Source organism: Rhyacophila brunnea, unplaced genomic scaffold (assembly GCF_057557595.1).
Source record: "Rhyacophila brunnea isolate RB1 unplaced genomic scaffold, BYU_Rbru_1.0 scaffold_16, whole genome shotgun sequence".
Classification (NCBI taxonomy): Eukaryota; Metazoa; Arthropoda; class Insecta; order Trichoptera; family Rhyacophilidae; genus Rhyacophila; species Rhyacophila brunnea.
The window spans coordinates 5,140,121-5,163,786 of NW_028232816.1; the positions used below are offsets into that span (position 1 = coordinate 5,140,121).

The 23,666-nt window shown below is 34.0% G+C and overlaps 2 protein-coding genes across 2 annotated transcripts in view; one reads left to right on the forward strand and one right to left on the reverse strand.

Annotated features, from left to right (window-relative positions):
* Positions 1 to 5,912, forward strand: part of LOC147074252 (uncharacterized) — a 58,716-nt gene extending 52,804 nt beyond the window's left edge. The window contains exons 14-17 of the mRNA XM_085943937.1: positions 2,908 to 2,966; positions 3,325 to 3,463; positions 4,145 to 4,338; positions 5,268 to 5,912. Coding sequence (XP_085800063.1) covers positions 2,908 to 2,966; positions 3,325 to 3,463; positions 4,145 to 4,338; positions 5,268 to 5,391 — 516 coding nt within the window. The 3' untranslated portion in view covers positions 5,392 to 5,912. The remainder of the gene's footprint in view (positions 1 to 2,907; positions 2,967 to 3,324; positions 3,464 to 4,144; positions 4,339 to 5,267) is intronic.
* The window catches only part of LOC147074236 (uncharacterized), a 626,724-nt gene that overhangs the window by 599,493 nt on the left and 3,565 nt on the right, over positions 1 to 23,666 (reverse strand). The gene's annotated exons all lie outside the window — the stretch shown is intronic.

The window sequence follows — 23,666 nt, forward strand, 5'->3', positions numbered from 1 at the left end:
GTTGAGAAATCTATTATAGATCACAAGCTCTCGGTGATTGATTGATATGATTTAGATGTGACGGCATGATAGTTTAAAAACCCAAGATAGAATTGTAAACAAAAACACTGGTTAAAACGTGAATTACACTGCGGGACATCTCAATTTCTTCACCTGCGCATCTATTCTACACACAAGACTGCTTTCAGCCGCTACCGGCGCTACCGCAGCTAACTGGGGTAGGTATATATCGAAGTATTAGCACTTATTGTAACAATTACAACTAACTTAATTGTTACAATGAGTGCTAATACTTCAATGCAAACCTACCCTGGATGGCTGCCGTAACGGCTGAAAACAGTACTTATTGTATATAGGATAGATGCGCTGTTGACAATATAACATATAACGATGTATCATTGTTTTTCAATTGTTTTTTGTATTTTTTAATTATGTTAGATGTACTTATTTTTCTTTATATTATTTCTATGTGAAGGTCTTAACTTTGTAATTGGTTATAATATATCTGTTCAAGTAAATCGATACATTTGTCCCTTGAGACCAAAATAATACATCCCTTAAATTAAATCAAGAAACAATTTATTCGTCAATCAAATAAAGTTTGTTGATTCTTTCCATTAATGTTGTTGATATCTTAGTTATATTAAAGTGGTACAAGTAATAAATTTGTTATACGGAAGTAAGTGTCTTCCAATGAATACTCGATCCGACAAGAACCACTTCACCACCACAGTATCTATTAATTTTAAGAAAATATTTGTTTTACAATTTATTAGCAAACATCTTCATTATCTCGAGTATACCTACGTTATTATTAAATTCTGTAAAAGTTCATTACTCCGAGCTACATAGTAGTTAAATGGGAAATTGACGAGAAAAAAATGATTTAGTGAGAAAGGGGATTTTTTTAAATTCAACACTAAAAAAATACAATATTACAATTCTTAACAAGTCTAAGTACGTTACAAAAATTAAATAATGGAGTAATCCGTGACGTCGGTTAGTAACTAAGGAATTAATTAATACCTACCTTAATTTAATATACTATAACCGATAGCCAACACTATAACGCAATTCGATAGGCATTTAATGAATAACTACTAGTTAAAATTGTCGTAATTAACTAAGATGCCCGTAGTTTAATTGGAAAAACATACTGGCGCGAATCCAGCAGATACAAGTTCAAGTCCCGCCGAGTGTCGTATTTTTTAATATCTATTTGGAGTCAGTGTATAGATCTAATAGGTTGAGCAAGTAGCTAACATCCATTTCTCGTAAAACAAAAATTTGGTAATACAACATTTATAATATATAGGTATAATATATACTTTAATATTTTAAATGTAGTGGCGCTTTTTTCAGTGGACTGTATAATTTTAAAGGTGATGTGGATTCCGGATTTAGGGGTGGGGTCGATTTAACAGAATGCCAGATATTGACCTTTATCATGATTTATGATGGCTGGTCTGGTTGCACTGTCACTCGCGCGGTATTGTTTGTTTGGGTTACCCGGTGCGCTGCACTTGATGGTACACTGTTTATGGATGATATGTGATAGGTGAGGTTAATGAATGATGAGAGCCGGTATCACGGTTTGCCACTTATTCAGAAGTATCGCTTGTACGACGGCCACACTATATCAAGCTGACCTGCCCGTGGCCCACGAACCACTTCTGAATCAGTCTGTATAGTATAACACAATGCGGCAACACGCACTCGTTTGTTCGCTTGAGCTGACTACGCGCAACGGCTCTCTTGAAGTCACTCAATGTTATTTGTTACTATCATGACCTGTGACTGCCGGTCACTTGATCTTGTGACAATAATCAAAGATAAAAATCAATCAAAAAATGAGGAAGAACATGCGGTGATACATAATTCAATAAATTATTACGATAATATAAGATAATATTACAAGGCCGTAAGTATTCCATGATGTGTGCTGTGGTTACACCATTTTTAGATAGTAGGTGGGTTCGGAGATGTTTCTTTGATGGAAGTTTTATAGCGAGCGTTTTACATTTAAAAAGTTATTTTGTTATACCTACATCATATTAATTACAATACATTGTTGAATTACATGAAACGGATATAATTCGTTCAGCAAGTGAGTTCCAATCGCTTTTAAGCGAGTATGTAACTGTTTCCGAAGAAAATTACATTATATATTATTTGTCCTGATTTATCTGTCTTTCTGCCTGAAACGCATAAGAGAAAACATATTGTGTAAATACGTAGGAGAGAGCAAGACAGGGAGAAGACATATTAAAAGGGGTAAGGTGAGAGAAAATATACACGTTAACACAAATTCTAAATTTGAAAAAATGGACTTACACGCTAGTAAAGGAATCATTTTTTAATCGTGAAAGTATACATGATAGGATATTCTCATAGTCAGTGACGTTTTGTGGGGGTAGGCAGATTGAGCGTCGCTTGGGGGCGACAGTTACTCGAAGGGCGGCAAACCGAGGAGAATCATTTGGAATATATAGAAATACATAGCTACGTAAACTTGGTAATAACAAAAATATCGTTCCATTAAATCAGCTCAATGGTTTTGTCGGGTTCGCGATATCTAGTTTACTTCCGTTGCCCTTCGAGGTCCTTGGTGACCAAAAACGACACGTGCTGATTTGCGAATAATTAGTCTTATATTTTGTTAGTTATGTATCCACACAACACATTTCTTAGATATTGGACTCTAAAGGATGATAAAAATACTGTATAAAAAAATGAGGCGGCATTCTGGCGCTGCCTAAGGGTGGCATTTTATCTAGGGACGTCACTGCTTATAATAGTTTGACAGATGACAAAGAATGTTCACTGGTAGCACTGTCATTATATATGTCATATTATAGTAATTTAATAAAAAGCTATTTATACGCATAATATTATTTATATTTGTAGATTAACCCTCAACATACGGTGCCAACATTTCAAGATGGAGATTTTATTGTTTGGGACAGGTTGGTAAAATGTTTATTGAATGCAAATATATAAAGCCACGTAGTTTACAATGAAGCATAATATTTGGATATTCGCATAGTTGAGGTTGTTTAATTAACTAATTGATTTACGAGGAATGATTATGAAACATTCGATCAACATAATAATAGCCACTTGGTCTGATTCTAAATATACTTACATTTCAAAGAATATGTGAATTTGGAGTCAGTTGCGGGATTCAAATCTGCGGCCCACCGTATTGGAGTCGATATTGTGGTTATATTTGACTATAACACTAATTTACAGGATAGCAAAAAAATATAATTTTAATAATAATTGTGTTGTTATTCATATTATTGTTTATTATTTTTATTTCAGCCATGCCATTGCAACGTATTTAGTGACAGTTTATGGAAAAGACAGCACACTTTTACCAAAAGACCCAAAACAGCGAGCGATCGTCGACCAGCGGCTCCAATTTGATGCACAATTCTTTGAAAGACTTCGAAAATCATTGGTATTTTTTTTTTATTCCTTTTGGTTAATGATCCAGTGGGGAAGGGATTGATCGGTAAGTCACCGCGACAAAACCACCAGGACAGTACCGCCCATACATTGCCGCCAAACCAAATCCGCCCGTACCAGTACTCATCAATACCGCCCGGATAAATCCGCCTAGCCCCTAGACAAACCCGCCCGCAAAAAATACAATATATATAAAAGTGCTTTTTTTGGTTTTTCGAATTGCGTATCGATAGAAATTGAGATACTTACGATAATCAGTGTAATTTGAGATTTAATCCGTTGCAGCTGTTAGTAGAGGAATAACTTAACATCATTAGCTTATAACATTTAGACAGTACTAAATATAAAAACATTGTCATTATGCATTTAAGGGTAATATGCGGTGAGATGCAGTACGCCATCGGGGTCAAATGAAAAACGAATGACTCATGAATGAAAGTGATCTCCATTACCGTTATAAGTTTACGCCGTAATACGTTTACGGATACTAGAAATTTAGTTTTTTTTTTATTAAATTACTTACTAATGTGTTCATAATCAATCTTCCTATATTATATTTACATAGCGTAACAGTTTTATGAAGGGTTGTCAGTGTTTTATTTTAATTATTATGAGTTCTCTTTTAAAATTATTATATAAATAACTTGTTACCTACTTTATTATATTATTGCAGACCCCCATTTGGTTGAACTCTATTAACTATTTCCCCCAAGAAGTGATCGACGAGATAACGGAAGCGTACCAGTGGACAGAGCAATTTTTAGATAAAACGGAGTGGATTGCGGGAGATGTAATGACCGTCGCTGACTTTTCTCTCATCGCCACCATTAGCACTGTTAACGAATTCATGCCTTTCGATAGAAAAAAGTAAGTTTACTCTAACTAAATTTCTTTAATAGGACTACATTATTTATTTTTTATACAGTTTTTATAGAAGTTGCGCTAAACATCATTATAATCATTTACAGTGTTTCCTAAACTTTCGACATCTGTGTACCCCTTCTATAATTTTCACAACACTGAATACCTACCCCATGTCAAAATAATGCATATACTTTCATAACAATCAAAATATGTTTATTGTTTCCTTTTTTAGTAAGTACATAAATAAAATAATATAAACGAAAAATAAAATTCATTCATAATAAAATTAAAATAAAAGTTATATGTATTATAAATAACATTCATTATGATCAATTAGAAGGATGAAATTGTTTATGTTGAGACAGTTCATCATAATTTGGTTCCCTGGTTATTAATTTTAATCTGAGATGCGGTTCCACATCCAAAACCTTGTTCCTTCTTTTACTTAATGTCTACAATAATGCTGAAAAAGCAACTTCACATAAATATGAAGTTGAAAAAGGCAAGACGTATTTCAGGACTTTCTCTGTTAAAACTGGATACACATGTTGAGTTTGCAACCAGAATAATAAAGTACACTCCTTATATTTATTTTTCAAGATTCCGTTAGAAACTAATTCCAACAATTATTGCTCTTCTTCCGCATGCGATAAACCTTCTAGCATGGATGTTGTATTGATGTCGTATTAATGGTTGTTGCACCATGCGCAGCCAAAGTCCGGTGCAGCGCGTACCCCGACAAAACTCTTCCCGTACCACAGTTTGGGAAACACTGTAAAAATAATAAATTCTTTCTACTATATTATAATTATTGTTTTAACAGCCCACAACACAATATATTATTTTCTAAACAAACGCAAAATAAATTGAGTTGACTGAATAACCTAACCAAAATATTATTTATCATCTAATAAGTACTTTTCCCTTTTCAGATTTCCCAAAATAGCTAATTGGATCAGAAGACTGGAAAATCTTCCATATTATGAAAGAATAAACGCCAGAGGTGCCAGGGCTTTGGGAGAAGTTGTCAAAAGCAAACTGGCCAAATCAAAATAAATTAATGCGTAATAATATAATATCCTGCCAACAAACGTTGTACTATGGCCGTTATAATATAATGAAGATAATCAATCATACTGAAATAGATATTTGACATTGAAATCTCTCTAAATCCATTATAGGGGATTTTGTCATTGAATTCAGCATAACAATCAATAATACGTACCTACTTCCCTAGAGCAAATTTTACACAGTTACCGAATTTTAGATACATGTTGTAAAATGCGACAAACATTTTTCATTATTTTTTTTAATAAGCAATGTGAGTTCTGTTTCCAAGATATGGAATAATGTGATATGTTCTGATCTTGAATTCAGTATACAAACGCATATTTGTGACATAAAATCTAAGGTCCCGTGTAATATTTTTTTTGATTCAGAGCAAAGTTTAGTGAGTTGAGCAAATGGTAACAACTTTTCTTAGTCAAATAAAATGTTCATACCCACTCTGCATACCAGTGGCGAAGACTCCATACTAGGCGATTATTTGACGCATACCTTCTTAAGAAAAATATTTTTTAATTGCATATTGATTTGGTAAGGTTGCTTACTTAGGTCACTTGATTATATCTTCTAATATATAAAGATCAATATTTGTTTGTTTGTTCGTATTTTATGCGCTGCCATACCGTTCATCCGATTGCGATAAAACTTTGTGAACTTATTGCTTGCACTTTCGCGAAGAGTATAGGCTATATCTTACATGAATGAATGAATGAAATGAATGTCTGTCTGTCTGTTTGTCTGTCTGTCCCGTATGCGTTCCTATACCATTCATCCGATTGCGATGAAATTTTGGTAACTGGTTGTATGCACACCCGCAAAAGTTTCTGAATTAGAAAAAATCATTTTCTTCTTCTTCATTCTATTTTCTTTTATTCGTATGATTTCTATACCATTCATCCGATTGCGACGAAACTTTCGTCAGTTATTGTACATACACCCGCAAAGGTTTTTAAATTAGAAAAACCATCATCTTCTTCTTCTTCATTTTATCTTCTTTTATTCGTATGGTTCCTATAGTATTCACCCGATTGCAATGAAACCTTCTTCAGTTGTTATGGTAACACCCGAAAAGGTTTCTGAAATAGTACAACTATCTGCTTCTGCTTCTTCATTATATCATCTTTTATTCGTATGGTCCCTATACCATTCATCCGATTGCGATGAAACCATCGTCAGTTGTTGTGGTGACACCCGCAAAGGTTTCTGAAATAGTATAACCATCTTCTTCTATTCTATATTCTTCTATTCGTATGCGTTCCTATACCATTCATCCGATTGCAATGACATTTTGATCAAGTGTTGTGCTCACGCCCGCAAAGGTTACTGAATTGATACAACCATTTTCTTCTTCTTTTTCTTCTATTCTATCTTCTTCTATTCGTATCCGTATACCATTCATCCGATTGCGATGAAATTTTGACCAGTTGTTGTGCGCACGCCCGCGAAGGTTTCTGAATTAGTACAACCATCTTCTTCTTCTTCTTCTATTCGTATGCGTTCCTATACTATTTATCGGATTGCAATGAAACTTTGGTGAGTTGTCGTGCGCATGCCCACCAAGATTTCTGAATTAGAAAATCATCTTCTTCTTCTATTCGTATGCGTTCCTATACCATTCATTCGATTGCGATGAAACTTTTGTCAGTTGTTGTGCGCACACCTGCGAAGCTTTCTAAATTAGTATTATATAAAATACAAAGTTTGTTGTTTGTTTGTTCCATCCAATTTTGCTTTTTTTTTACTACATATTAATAACATTAATAACGTTTTCATATTTTGGATTCGATTTTAATTTAGTGTTCTTTTGTTTGACCTTTACTCCTATTAGAATTATTTTCATATTGCCATATTGTATTACACAGATATTTTAATATTAAAAAAATAATTACCTCTTATTATTTTTTAAATATCTAAGATAAATATAGCCACGAAGCGACCCTGTGCGAAGCCGGGTACTTCACCTAGTATTCTATAAAATAATTTATTTTGTCAAGAGATGCCGCATGTGTAGGAATGTATTACACAGTAATTACAAAACAATCTGCAAAGGTTTTAAAAAATATACCACAGCCCACAGCACGCCATCTGTCTTGACGTAAATAAAGGTCGGATTATGTTTCAAATAATTCTCATTTTTTTTCATGTGGAAACGTAGCCCCGCCAAGTCTATCGAATTGTTTGAACTAAAGTAAGCTCCGATCGCAGAGCCTAAAACCGTTTTCAAACGAGAGTAAGCCAATGTTGCCAACCGTACTATAAGTATAGTATTTGTACTATAATTTTGGTCCGCGTACTGTGTAGGATATAAAACATGTATAGTACGCCCAAAATACTATAATTTTGAATATCGGAAAAATATGTAAAAAGTACTAAAATTTCGATATTTTCGTTCAATAAATTGATACGAAAAACGTAAAAAATGACTTTGGTTTAAAATGAAAATTCTTGGTAAGCATTTTTGGTCGGAAGAGGTACATAAATAAAAAGCGGTCTCGGAGTTTCTCAAATTCTCCGTTTTTTTTCTTCTGAGAAACAAAAAACGTATACATTTACAACAGATAACAACGCGTACTATATTTTGTCACCAAATACTATAATTTTGGAGGCTCTGTATAATTCCACTTTGAAAAGATGGCAACACTGGAGTGAGCTGATGCGTCCTCACTCCCACTCGCAGTCGGAATACAGCGGTCCCACGTCGCGGACGCATGACTCATGACTGCACTTTGTTTATTAGTTTAATTAATAATTAGATAATTTAAAAAAATCTATGATGTATAATCGAATATTAATAAATATAGACTGTTTTTAAAAATAAAAGGAACTTTTATCTAATGATTTTTGATGTCTATAAATGTTTTGAAAAAATACGTAATTTAAACTGATCGCTTAATTTTATGTCGTCAGTGAGTTTTTGAAGTTTCATTTAATTCATGCGTCGTTGTCATTAGTGTGTGCCTATTCATTAGTAGTAATATCGTATTATCTTCGTGTTTCTCGTAAGTATACCTGACAAGTAGTGTATTCTTTTTATCAGATCTCAACAGAATACCTCTTTCCAAAAGTCACCTTCGCCACTGCTGCATACCTATATGCTCAGATTTTGAGTTAAAATGGTAAATTACATTTCTATAAAAAATCTTCATGGTGTAAACTGGTGATACCAACTATTCATGTGAACAAGAACTTGTTTTAGTTTCCAATAATTTAAATTTTATAAATGACTTGATATTTGAAATAAATCATAAAAATGTGTTATTGATATCTATGTAACTACGTATATTATCTTCTTTTTCTTCTTCTTTCGATGGCGCTACTACTCAATTAGATCCTTGATCTCCTATAGCAGGGACGATCTTCTGCGTTACCTCTCTAGTCTTGCGTCGCTTTTCAGACGTCTCTCCTTCCGGCGCATCTGGGGTTTAAAAACTGGCGTCCTCTCTCTTGCGTTCCCCACGACCATTTTTGGTAATCGAACCTATAGTAGATACAGTACCTACATGATTATCCACACCTAGTCTCACTAACATATACGTCGTCGTAAAATCTTCTCAAATGTATCGATAAGTCCTGCATATTCCATTAATAGTGCCAAGGCTTCGCTATCATGCGCTACACATCAGTTAAGTAACACCAACAGCCGCACTATCTGATTAAAGCGAGATAGAGGACTACAATAATTATATCTTAAGATTTGGCGATTTGGAAAATTAATACTAACATTGCAACACTAAAGTTGTCGTACTTTACTAACCGAGATAAAGGACATCGGTGACGTCCCGTTGGGGTAGGCAGATTAAGCGTCGCTTGGGGTCGGCAGTTACTCGATGGGCGGCAAATCGTATAGAATCATTTGGTATATATAGAAATATCTACATTAACTTAGTAATGATGAAAATATCTTTCCATTAAAAAATTCAGCTCACTGGTTGGAAACAAAATGTATTAAATAACTTAAAAGGTTTAACAGGACTGTATTTTTTTGTTGAGTTTGCGATGTCTAGTTTACTTGCGTTGCCCTTCGACGTCCATGATGACCAGAAAGGACACGTGCACGGATGATAAAAAATACTGCACTTACGGCACTTTGGCGCTACCCAGGGGCGGCATTTTGTGTAGGGACGTCACTGTAGGACATACAATTGCAGTTATATTTTTAGGTTAAAAAACATTAAAGTGACATAACAAAAAAATGTCAGTGGCATGGCGCATGTGCAGTGCATGTTAGTTTGCAATTTAGATAACCGACTGGTATAAAAAATTGATCCGAGGGTTATCCGTGTTATTTCGGATCAAGAAACATAACGGAAAAGTGTTATTGTATAAACTAGTTGGAATAGCCCTGCCGGACTTAATGATCCATATTAGCGAAAAGTATTCTTTTATTATTTAATGCTAAGCGTTATAATAAGTTATACGAACGTAGTAAAGAATTATATGTAGTTTATGTTTTTTTATTATCAAAATAATTTCATACACTTTCTTGCTTTAATAAAATATATTTTATTTAAAACTAATATTATTGCATCTATCACCTTTCCAAAATGTTACTCTAAATACCGCCAACATTAAGTTGGCTCCGACATATTTAAGAAATAAATCGCTTGAGAGTTTAAAATTCATTATAATATTAAGTACATAGGTAGGTACCTATTCAGAAATTCATTTCTGAATATCTATCTGGAAAAAAACTCTGTTTTCAAATTTGTCAAAACGTGCCAGTCTTGAATTAAATGAAAAATTAAATGACGGGGTTTGTTTTCAGGAAATTGTAAATGACGGACAGGTTGGTAAGCGAATTGTTTTGATTATAACAGCTATTTTAAATAAGCGAGAAACACCCAAACATAATCAATCTTCAAAATGATTGTTTTATTAATCTAAGAAACTTATTTTTGATCATGAAATTCCAGAAACGAAAATACTGTAGATAGTCTCAATCATTGCGTGTCAACAAGGGTTTAACTAGAAATTTTAGCGTAAGTTTTAATATTTTGCAATTTTATGTATTTTAAGGTAAGTATGTACTCTTTTTGAATTTCTACTTTTCCACCTCGTATTTTTGCCGCTCATACATTGGCTAAAAAGCCAGAAAAATACATTACATGAGTGGACAACAATTATAACTTATTACTTAAAAAATAGCAAATAAAAATTATTACATAAAGCATCCCAAAATCCAAAAAAATCATCATGACTATTACCCTCTCACTGTATGCGCTGGTTGCGCTTTTTGCAGTGGACTGTAATTTGAAGATGCTGGTGGATTACGGATCATGGGGATGGGGTTTAAATAGGATGCCAGACACTGACCTTTTATGTCGAGAGGGCTGGCTCGCGCTGGAGCTGGTTCGGTGTTCACGCACTTACGCACTGGTAAACAGTCGGTTCGGAATGTCACTCTCACGGTTTCACTTGGGTTTTGGGATGAATGATGATGACAAGTTTAGGATGAATGATAGACGCGACGTTTGCTCAAACCGTATCAGATTTGGCGCAACGAAGATCGAAAAAATTATTGCGTTTTAGATGAGTCACTCTGTGGTTAACACGGCCTCGGTCGTATTGTATCGGATAAAGTTTTAACTTTAAGGGCGTCGGCTGTGTTGAAATAACTAACTGTAACTTTCATCAAGGTCGATCATCACCCGTGCCTGGTGGTCTTGTGACAATAATTGGGGATTTGAGGTTGGTGGGAAGAAAGGATGAATGCAACCATAATTAAATCGTGCATTTTCGTATAAAAATGATATTTTCAGAGATATATCATTTTTTAAATCGTGTTTCCTATCCAATATCATACTTATTTATACCTTTACGTCAATCTGTCAGAAATTAATTGTAATATCGTTTAATACTTTCAATAATATGCTATTACTGCACTGTAAGCATCCGTTAAACTATTATGAGAGTATATATCTTATCATTTGTTTTCTTTCACGACCCGATTAAAATAAAATATTCCTTTATTTGCATGTCTGTTTATTTTTCAAATTTAGAATTTCCGTTTACGTGTATGTTTCTCTCTTCTTACTCCGTTTAATACATCTTCTCTCTGTCTCACTCTCTCACACATCTACATATATTTTATCGCATGCGTTACAGACAGACATACTTATAGATAAATCGTAACATTTTAGTGTCGCTAGATTTCAAAATCAGCCAAGTCCATAATGGATGAATAGGAGAAAAAGAGCTTTTTGTTTTCTCAAGTACATACTCACAAGGGTGAAAGTTTATATTATTTCGATTATAGAATAAGTATTTAAAATTAATAAGTTCCATATTTCGATAATGCAGAAATGTTAGAAAGCAGTAGTTCTTCAACAATTCACAAAAAAGTCAAAAATACCTAAAGGTCGACTTGGCTGATTTTGAAATCTAGCGACAATAATATAAAGTGTAAAGTTAGTTGCTCGCAGAAAAGCGATTGGCATTCACTTGCTCAACAAACTAGTTATATCCGCCGCAAGTAAAGTTTCTGGGAAGCAGGGCTACAAACGGAATAAATAAGACAGTTTTGGACTGCGGAACATAAATTTTTATCAAAATTTCAAAATTCAAAATTCGAGAAAAAATATTTCGAGAGATGGCTTCTTGAAATAATGTTCAATGTACTTGCTCTTGTGCCCTCAATAGTTTTTGGCGGCCCTACAAGCCAGTGTAGAAAAAAGCTGTTCCGATAACCCTTTACTTACTCAGCACGTTTATATTATAATATAAAAGATTATAAAATGTGACTTAAGAATAACACATAACTTTTCATGGCGATTGGAAACACTAATTTCAAGACAGACTCGTAAAATCATGTTTCATCATAAATCACATTTGATAATAAGCATTGATTTTTTTAAAATTTTGTTGAATGGAATTTATTGAGGTCGAAATAAACACACGTTAAACTACGAGTATAATAAAATTTTCAAGGCAAATACAGATTCCAAAATAACCCCTTTTACCTGAATATAAGTACTTAATACCCAATGACATTATTAATGGACGACGCACTCAATACAGTAGCTTGGAAGTAAATTCGCGCATTCGCATGTATAGGTCGACATCACGCAATTTCCAATATGCGATATCACGCAAAGGGAATTTATAGCAATATGACCTTTATTGTAATGGCGTTAGAGCAGTGTTTCTAATGTCAATGTTCATTTGAGCGAACCCGTTCGAACCGAGCCATTCGGCAGACCCAACAAAACGCATCAGGAATTTATAGCAATATCACCTTTATTGTAATGGCGTTAGAACAGATTATGCCATTCGGCAGACCCGACAATAAAGTGAGTGTCATCTTCTATTCCAGATGATTCGTCCATATTAATGTCATTGTTAATACCTGTATCGGGCAATAAACGCATCCTCGGAATGTTCGTACGATAACTAAAAGTTAAATATACATAATTCTGAAAACACTCATGAGAAAATATCTCTTCTCTTCCACCCTGTCACGTCCCAACATTGGGGCATAGGGCAAGCACAAGTTGGCGCCACTTCCCTCGGTCCATCGCCAACTCTTGCGTCTCCCGCCATGTCAGACCTGCACCACGTAGGTCGCTCTTGTAGCACCGCTGCAGGGTGAGGGAGGGCCGGCCACGGCGACGGAACCCTTGAGGCTGTGCCATAAGGGTACGAAGTGTCGCACTCTTTGGCGGCATCCGGAATTACGCTTTACGTGGCTGGGACACGTATTCCGAGAAAATATAGCCAATAGAAAAAATCTTTTTCGTCTCTTGGGTTTCGCGCCTTGTGCATTACCACTTGACTATGCTACAACTGCCATGCTTAATTGCGACAAATTTTAACTATTGTCCTTATTAATACCTGCTCATAAGTGATCTCTAAATTGAGTTACGGTAGGCAACCGATTTTTGTATTCTAAATTAAAGTACTTATTACTTTAATTACTAACCGACGTCACGGATCTCTCCAATATTTTTCTGTTGCAAGTTACTTGAACTTGCGCATAATTTCTAATTAACTATTTCTTTTATTCAACGAATAATTCACAAGATTTAAGAATGTACTATTCTAATTATTGAACATACATAATTCTGAAAACACTCATGAGAAAATATAGCCAATAGAAAAAATATTTTTCGAAAGAAGTATGACACCCGGCTGGAACTTCCTTTTTTCGAAAAAGATTTTTTTATATTGGCTATATTTTCTCGTGAGTGTTTTCAGAATTATGTATGTTCAATAATAATTGGAATATTACATTCTTAAATCTTGTGAATTATACGTTGAATAAAATGAATAGTTAATTAAAAGTTAAATGTTTAAGCAGTGAATGTTATTCTCGGCATGAATATCGTACTAAATTGCAGTGGATTCTCAGAAACAGATCGGCACAAACTTGCACATGAAAATAGCGTTGCGAGGTTTAATTTAAGTTTTTTTTATTATTAAGTAAATGAGATTTTTTTTTAAATTTACGTAATAAGGCACTTCACGGGTTGGTTAAGTTACATTCACAAATTATAATCGTGAGAAAAGTTTATGCCGTTTATGGCGACAGGTCCGTCATGATTCTAGTCAGTTAACATGGTGATCTTTAAGCTTTTTCCCGCATTCAGCAAATTTCTTATTAAGTTGGCATTGTTAGGTTAAATTAAATTCATTAGGTACCTACATTAATTATAGATTAATTAAACATTTAAAACAAAAAAACACGGCAATTTCATTACCTTCGCTAGTTAATTATAATAATAATTATTATTAATGGCGATTCAGCCCGATATGAGTCCCGGCTGCTTTCAACATCTACTCTCCCTTGCTTTGGAACATCAGTTACACATACAGACAGTCTCGAGGTGATTTTTTAATTCTTCCAGCCATCGGAGTAGTGGTCTAATGGTCGTCTTTGTCTCTTCAAATTGCTGAGTAAAATTATCACAGTAAATTTGGTTCTATATGGTCGATTGTAGCCATATCGTAATTCGGCAATATTTCATTTAACCGTTTTTACAACAGAGTGTATGCATAATAGCTTGCAGTTGCGACACTAGTGCCAAGTCTATGCTTCAAGTTATAGTAATATTGTTATAGTCAAGTATAATATATTATCTCCATATCTAACTCTCTTTCACCCTCTTCGAATACGGTCAGTCGCTGTGCGTGTTTCGAGTCCAATTGAGATATTACGGTTATTCTAATCTAATCGGTATCAAGAATGAATGCCAAGTAAAGATAGAATGAGTATATCAATATGTTCAAGTAGATGGACGACGGAATACAGAGATTGGTGGAGAATCATAACCGATGCATTTAAAAAGAGCCACGATCCTCAACAGTAGGGACATGGAAATGAAGAATCGACATATATAACCCGCTAAAATATTAGTAGAAAATGTGAATGATACAGAATTATAGTTATTTAGGTACAGTGCTTCCTAAATTTTTGTACACCACGCCCCCCAAAAACTGAAAAAAATCCCCGGCCCCCTCTGCTGAAAAAAAAATAGTTATCAAACTCTTTATTTGGCATTAATTGTTCCTATACTAATACATTTATCACAATCAAAATAAAATAAGAAAAATACCATAATATTATGTGCCACCCAACGGTAATATGATTATATTTTATAGATTTAGCAAATATTATTCAATTGTACTTTTGATCCTCATTCAAGTTTGAGAAATATTTAGCACTAGTTCTACTGAATATTGTGACGGCCTCCCAGGGGTTTGGGAAGCATTGATCTAGGAGAAACTTCTCTCCATATTCTCAGACCTTTGACCTTGTCAAATATCATGAGGGTGTCATGGTATCTTTTCCTCTCCAATCATTTCTACGAGATACGTAGCCAAATAGGCGGAGAATACGACGACAGTAGACTACATAAAAATGGGTTATTCGTAAAACATTTTTTCCATTCAAGGCAAAAAAGAAATTGATATAAGTTTTCAACGAATGCGCTTTTATCTAATTGAAAAGACTATCATAAATCCATAAAAAATGATGATTTTAAGATATGTTATTGGAAACGTATGCTCAGTGTCTCTTGGACTAGCTGAAGAACAAGTAAGTATGTAGTAGAATAGCTGAGGGTAAAAGACAAGCTATCGCGTTCAGTTCTTTTGGTGTAGGAGGGAGATGGGTGGATTATTATGATTGGTAGCGTTATAAAGGAAGAGGAAAAACACGGGCTACACTGAAACAATAGAATCTGCTTATGATTATTACTATCCTCAGTAATGATGCAACGACTGAAGAGAGGAAGAGTATTTTGTTGTATCGTAAAAGATGACGTGCTAATATTAACCGTTGGAGTTGATGGGAACAATGACTAAATAAGTTCCGTATTTAGATTAACCCTGATTATTGCTTAGGTCGAGGAATTCATTGTTGCGTATGTGATAAGATAAATTATAGAACCCTGTTGAAGTGATAGTGTATTAGTGTATCAGTATGCAGCTACCTTAAATTAAAAGATATTTTCTGAATACGGCACTATAAAACAATGAAAGCTATCAGAGTTATCGTAAATGTGTTTGCAAAACGAGTGAAACGTCAAAATGTAAACCGAATGTTTTATTAAGTAAAAAATATGTACATAATCTTGTTTTACAACAGCCGTTTCCCGTGTCATATTGTCATATTGATATGTCAACTGACGAACATTGACTCGTTTAGGGAATGTGCGACCAAGTACGAGTATTAATAGGTATGCCATAAATCATACCATGTACAGTCCCACAAATCCCCACATAGTTACCGCTGACTACATCCTGCAGTGATGCTACAGGAGCAATCTACGCACAGCATGGCAGAACTGACAAAGGCGTGAAATGCTGCGTAACCTTGTGCTTTTCTATTATTACAAGGATGGATCGGATAAGTAAGTAAAATGTATATATAAAAAAGTATAATATCACTTTCTTTACGACTTGGTGGTGTGCTACATCAAGTGAGTGAAACACATGCAGTGTTGACAAAAATATGCCAGATGGGGTACGAAAATAAGGCAGGAATAAAATAAAATAAAATTTGGCAGGAATAAACGGTAGATTTTTTGCCTATTACGGGTAAAAATTACACCACATTTTCACACTCATTTCAAAATTGACAAAAATTAATTACTTTGTCTACCAACCTACGATAAGTAATAATTAGGTAGGTAATAACAGAGAGTGGAATCCCGATAATCGTCAATCCGATGCCACATGCCTAAGCACACACTAATTTATAATATGTGATACAATTATATTACTATAAACGCCAAGAATGCTCCTATTGTTACAGTGTATTGTTTTATTTCTCAAGTACCGACCTACCTTCATTAAATAATCTGATGGTCAGAAATTTGATGTGCAAGAAAATAAATATACTAAATATCTAGCTTATTTTCAGCACATTTAAAGCTGTTGAAGGCATTAAAAACACTAATAAATACGCCATAAGCTAGATTAATTTTTTGCAAGCTAGATGCCTATCTAGAAATGATATATATGGCAAGAAAAACGCTAAGTTGGCAACGCTGAACACATGTCGTAAAACGATTTAAAGTCATTTTATAAATTATTATAATGAATTACTACCAAGTAATAAAGCATCCAAACCGGTTTAAATCAGATAACCCTGTTTCATAACCAACCAAAAACTGGGTAATTTTACACATTTATTCGACTGAATTCTTAGTAGGTATATTTACAAAAAAAATGAATTTTGTGAAAAAACATTTAACAACTGCGGAGTTTGGCATGACTAAAAATAAAATATTACTTAGGTATTAAATTTGTTTACTACCATACAATAATATTAACCGATAATTCCAATTCCTGAGAGCTAGTCTAGCGTAGTGGCTATTAATAAAACTTTTTTGGAATACAAATAGAATTTCCCAAAATCCTTGAAAATATGTAAAAAAAAACTGCTAACAATGTGGTATTTTTCCTCAGATAATAGCAAGTCTCCTGAATCTATTGAAAAGTAAGTAACATAATATTATTGATACCTACACGAAGTTTAAGTCTAGATGCAGAAAAAAAGACCGCCAAACGACAGAAATCTTTCATTAAATACCTAAATAATAAGCCGATAAAATAAGTAAGATGCTGGCATTTGTTATGCCTAGGGAAGTTACATACATATTATTATGTACCTACTTCAAACTTAATGTTTTCCGTAGTGAGTGTGTATTTTTTTTGTTATTATTGATTGAACATGAAACGACAAATGGCATTACAGACGAAAACAGTTTTTCTTTATGAGTCACCTTTGAAAGATTTTAGGGTGCGAAATAACAGTGGCGAATGGTGGGGGTAGCCGGTAGGCTGTTAAGATCCAACATAAATAGTGCATACTATACTTCAGTGGCGAAGGGTGACTTTTGGAAACAGGTAGGCTGTGGAGAAAGCACACTTGTTGAATGTATTTACGGGAAATAAGAAGATAATCCGACATAACTACTGATGGATAGGCAGGCACACAAAAACCGATGAAATTTCAAAAGCTCACTGGTATAAAATTAAGCAATTAATTTGAATTATGTATTTTCCTAAATATAAACGCAAGATACGCTCAAAATATATTGAAAACGAAAACGAATAAGTATGACTGAAAAAGTGTGCACTATTTTTTCGGATCGCCCATATCATACCTAAACTATTGTGGTTTGTTTTAGGCAGGGTTTAATAATTGAATTTTAAAAACTAACAAACAATATCTACACATTGTAGACTTATTTTTTTCAATGATAACAAATACGCTTGACTGACAAAGTGTAGTATGCACTATGTATGTCGGATCTTAACAGCCTACTTCCACCCTTCGCCACTGCTAAATAATTTGTACAACTGAACAATACCTATATTTAAACGTCCTGAGATTTGTTGTCAATTCAACGTACAACATACGATATACGGATCATTAGTATTGGATCAAATGTCAGCTTATAAATATGCGTATATCGCAGGTTAGATTAAAATTCTGTAGTTCAATTAAATTATTAAAAAGTTACCTTTTTTGGCTAATAAACTACCTACGTAATATGTTGGAAGGAAGTCAAGATTCTTACTGGATTGTAAAACCTAATAAAAATAATACAGGTCGAGCTTAACGTTGGTACATTTGTGTTTTATCATTTTTATCAACCTTCAATTAAATATATGAGCATTGCTAGTTGAATATAAAAGAGAATTAAATTCTTTCTCAGGTATGAACATGGTCAATTAACAGGTAGTTCTCAAGTATTTAAGTTATATTCACACAAAGGTCTAAATCTGTATACCCGTGAGAGTCGTCCATTTAGTAACAAAGGGTAATATTGTATAATAATTGGAGTTTAAAAAAGCACAGAATAACACTGGCCTGTTTAACATTTCTTGTCGCGAATAATTGCATTTCTTAACTGCAAGTAGTGCCATTATATTGTAGTGCGTGGTGGGAGTAGGTAGATGCAACTGGATATACGGTAGGGGTAGACGTAATATCGCTTCGCATGAGGCGCGCGTTCTCAGCGTTGAGAGCGTAGTTATACCCAAAGCAGCCAGGCCACAATTTTGAAAAAATGAGTTATTGTAAATTCCATAATCTCACACGTTTGTTTTACGTTCTGCACAAATCATAACAAAAATCTCATATAAATGCGTTTTAAAAATTTTACAAATCGCAGAATATGACTTTTTCGATCTGCATAAAGCAACCACATGATAATATTATTATGTACCTAATTATTAAAATCCTAACTGTGTAAGGTGTGTTTTTCTACATTCAATTAATAAACATTATTTTCTCAATTACATTAAGTATATTATGTTTTTCATTTTATTATGTAATATAATTTAATATATAGATTTTTCATGTAAAAATTAGTGCCAGGCAGCTAAATATTAATTTATAAGTTTTTCGAATTATTTTTAGAACTTTGAAATTCCCATAATATTTGAGTAACTTAACAGGTTTTTTTTAAAGAAAATAGTTACTTATAAAAATAAGAGTTGGCTGTATTCCAGAATAAACATTCTAAAAAACGGTTTTGCACAAAACAGCCTGGACTGCTAAAACACCATAATTTCATATTCATTCTTTTATCTTTTTAAAAGTTACACAAAATCATATATATATATAATATAATATCTATCATTCAAAAGGTATAAACAGTATACACAGGTTTTGTGGATTTAAAGAAACACACTTTATATAAAAGTGCTTCTATCTCTGATTGAGGTTGTTGTGGACTGGCTGCTTTGCGTATAACTACGCACTAATTATTAATAATTACAAGTTAAGCTGGTATTGACACCTTTTTCTTGTATCGTGGATCGCACGATGGAATTTCGCAACTAATAATAATATTATGTTGTTTGTAAAATGTACTTAATTATATATCTAACTATTCATCACATTATACAAAACATAGTTTACAAGTTTTTCACTCACAATGTAAGTAAGGTATGCAGTAGATACTTATTAATAAAATCATGGCTCCCATAATCTGATGCGGGTCCCCAGGTCAGAATTACGGATTGCAATACCGACTAAAAATTAATATCAATACCGGTATTTCCTATTGAATACCGATATTAATACCGCAATTCGAAAAATTATTGTAAAAAACATAATACCTCTATATAAGTATATATGAATAAATATGTAAATTATCTTTAAAATATTAATATTAGCATGTGTCATTGCTGATCAACAAGGATGATGAATGGCCACGGAAGTAAACCAGACAGCAAGTAATCAGATAAAAATTTTACAGTTCTGTTAGCCTTTTATGTCAATTGATACATTTTGTTTCCACTGTCAATACCGAATATAAATCGGCATTGTCTGATTTTTAAAATCGGTATTTCAGTATCGAAAAATACTGAGATACCGGTTTTGAAATACCGGTATTGCAATCCCTAGTCAGGATGGGCCACTTACCTTAATATGCTAAGGTTAAGGGCAGCGCAATGCCTTCTGATAGAAGATGGTACCATAGGGAGATGAATGTGGTCATATTAGTTTTATTATCATCATTATCTGGTGCTGCTGGATGAAGGCCTCCCCTGTCTACTTCCACACTTCTCGGTCCCTAGTACTTCGCTGCCACTTAAATCCACCGAAATTTGTGAGTTCGTCTATCTGGCAGGTTTTAAGGTTTCCATATGGTCGCTAATAATATTGCCCTTTGGATACCTACCATTGTACGACCGCATTTATTTTGTGTACTCCTCGAACGACATGTCCAGCCTTTATCAGTTTACAATACATGTTACTTACAGCTTTCCAATATGAAAAGGTTTCTTAACTCTGTATTATACCTTTCTATAAATGCTAAAATAATTAGAGGAACGTCAATTTTATGTTATACAATACAATGCCGCTCACGTTTCCATGGGAAACCTTTCAGTGTTTGGAAGCACAAATTTCAAAAGCCGAAAATTATTACCTATAAAATCACGTGTCCATATAAAATCATATTGAATTATCCGGCTTCGCTCGACATTGTTTCGTTAATTCATTTATAATATTTATTTTCGATAATCATGAGAACGTTATTAAATACATTAGAAGATGTTCAATTTAAAGGTTAGCTCTGTATGAAAGAATATCTTCATTAATGATTTCTTGATATTTGTCCCAAAGATATTGGCGATACTTTTGAGTGGACTGTATTTGGTTGGGGTCAAGTTTTGTGGAGAAGACTGGACGTAGGGATGTATCCCAGGCACTAACCTTTTGAGGATGGGACTACTGCACTTCTGGAGCTCTCCAATTAGACCTCGGGTCACTCACTCGGACACTTATTTTCTTCATTGTTGGGGTTGAGTTAGATTATTTTATCACGCGTGTGATAATTCACCTTGTACTTTAAGCGTGTACTCGGTTTATTGTCGAATTTAATTGATTGATGTTAGTCTGGCGGCGGATTGAATTGGCACTGAATATTGAGGAATATGGAAGGGAATAAAATGGATATATTTGGTGGGGGCTTTGCAACAATATATGCATAAACAGATATTATACTTTTATTGTTCTCAAGTATAGCAAAAACAGTTCATTTGAGGTAGAAAGTATGTAACAGATGCATTTGACAATGTCCTGCTGTAAATTTGATCCTTTTCAACTAACCACACTTTTGCAATATGTTCATTCTACTTCATTGATGTTTTCAGATCTGTCAAAGAAATTGGTATGTGGGCTGCGTGAAGGTAGGGTACCTAATAGGATTCGGTGTTATTTGGATGAACTGCAAACACACCACATGCTCTAAGGCTCTTGTGTTTGGACATCTTGTTCTTAATTTTTTCATGCATAACTTTATTTATGAACTTCTTTATACAGCAACGTTCTCGCAAATGGATTTTGTGGCACAGGAAAACAAACTGTCAATAGTGTCAATCATAGCCCCTACAAAAGGTGGATGACAGGGCTCTAGCCTGGGGGCCCGGGCTTAGGAGGGGCCCGAAGTAGCAGGTCAACTAATTAAGTGAGATAAGCACACTGTAAATTAATAAGCTCTATTAGTAAAAAAAGTCGCCTGCGGCGTTATAAGATTGATAGAAATTTATTTTATAATTACCTTTAGTATGTTTCCTGACTAATAAAAATGACTATTTATCCAACATGGCGAAGGGTCACATGTAACTTGGCTATCACAAAAAAGGGTCGCGATCACTGCTTCATAATATGATGCTGAGTGTCGACAATTCAAGCTGATTTATTTAAAATACCAAAAATCGATAAAAATACACGGAATAACCCTTTATTTTCATTTTCACATTAAAAAATATACAGAGTTCCGCGGAATATCATTTGGGAAATACTACTATAGAACATTACACTGCCCTTAACCTTAGCGATAGGTTGGGGGGCCCGTCAAATATTGTGGCCTGGGGGCCCGCTTCAGGACATGGGGGCCATGGTGTCAATATTCAATGAAATACTCACATACTGCTAACCTTGATAGAAATTAATACAGCAATTATTATCTCTACCATCTGCTTCTTTCTCAATATGAACAATATCTTCGGTATTCATATCACTGTCTAACTTGGTGACTGGCATTTCGATAGCTTTGTTGTCGTTATCAGGAAAATTCATATCTTCATTACCGTCATTCATGGGGTGTATAAAGCCATCAACTCATTATTGTGATAATGCGTGTCATCTTAACATTTTATAAAAATACAATATCTATTTAAAAAATAAGTTCTGAAAACCTAATAGTGGTGTTCGTGTACCCTACTCCAATTTACGGAAGAAACAGTTTATGCCTCAGGCACGTTCAAAATATAATGTATCAATGTGATATTCAATTACCTATTGCTTCATTTAAAGTTATTTTGCTAATTCTTTACAAGAGCAGAGTTTTGATTTTACACTTCCCATTTAATTACGATTACCTATATTGTTATGGAACGGCAGGATCATTTTCATATAAACACCATTTATATTTAAACTGATTTTATTAGAAGCTAATTAATATAAAATATAATATATATATAGAAGATTATATTTTAGACAATCTTGTTACAGTATGGTTTGATACAGTGAATGCAGTCAATGCGTCTTTCTCTATGGTTGAATTTAAGCTGAATTTTAAAGTTATTTTGATTCTATATAAAAACAAATATTATTTAGTTTGATAAGCTCAAATTGCGGGGCTATAACAAGATTAAAACATTAATATTGAAATATAAATTAGGTATAATTGATTTGTACTATTCCATTTGAGTATTTTTTTGCGACCCGGGTTTCGCCTGTTGGCATCTTCAGGCGCTGTGTATACTCACCAATGGCAAATGCACACTGACACAGAACGTAGTTAATTCTCGCGTAGGTATATAACAAAAGAATACAATAAAACGACGTGAAAATCTTATTATTAAGTAAATAATGAAGTACGATAACCAATGTAGGAAATTTTAAGAACCGTAGATTCTCACTATGTGGAACTATTGATGAGAACTGTTAGACGAAGTGTGCCGAAGGGGTCACCCACGCCACTGATTGTGATACCTGTAACGGTTAACGAGTTAACCGATTTCCTATGTTTCAAATTTTACTGCACCATTTAAAATATTATTTAATGGTTGTCGATCGGGCCTACCAACTAGTCTTTCTAGCTTCTACCAACAGCAAGTACACTCCAACTCTTAGAGACAGTGGAGGAGTTTGTATATCTGGGATCAACTATTAGTGGAAAGGGCGGATGTGAAGCGGAAATTAGAAGACGCACACAGATTGCAAAAAATGCGATGACACGTCTTACCACTGTATGGAAGGATCGGGGAATTTCGATTGCCACAAAAATGATGCT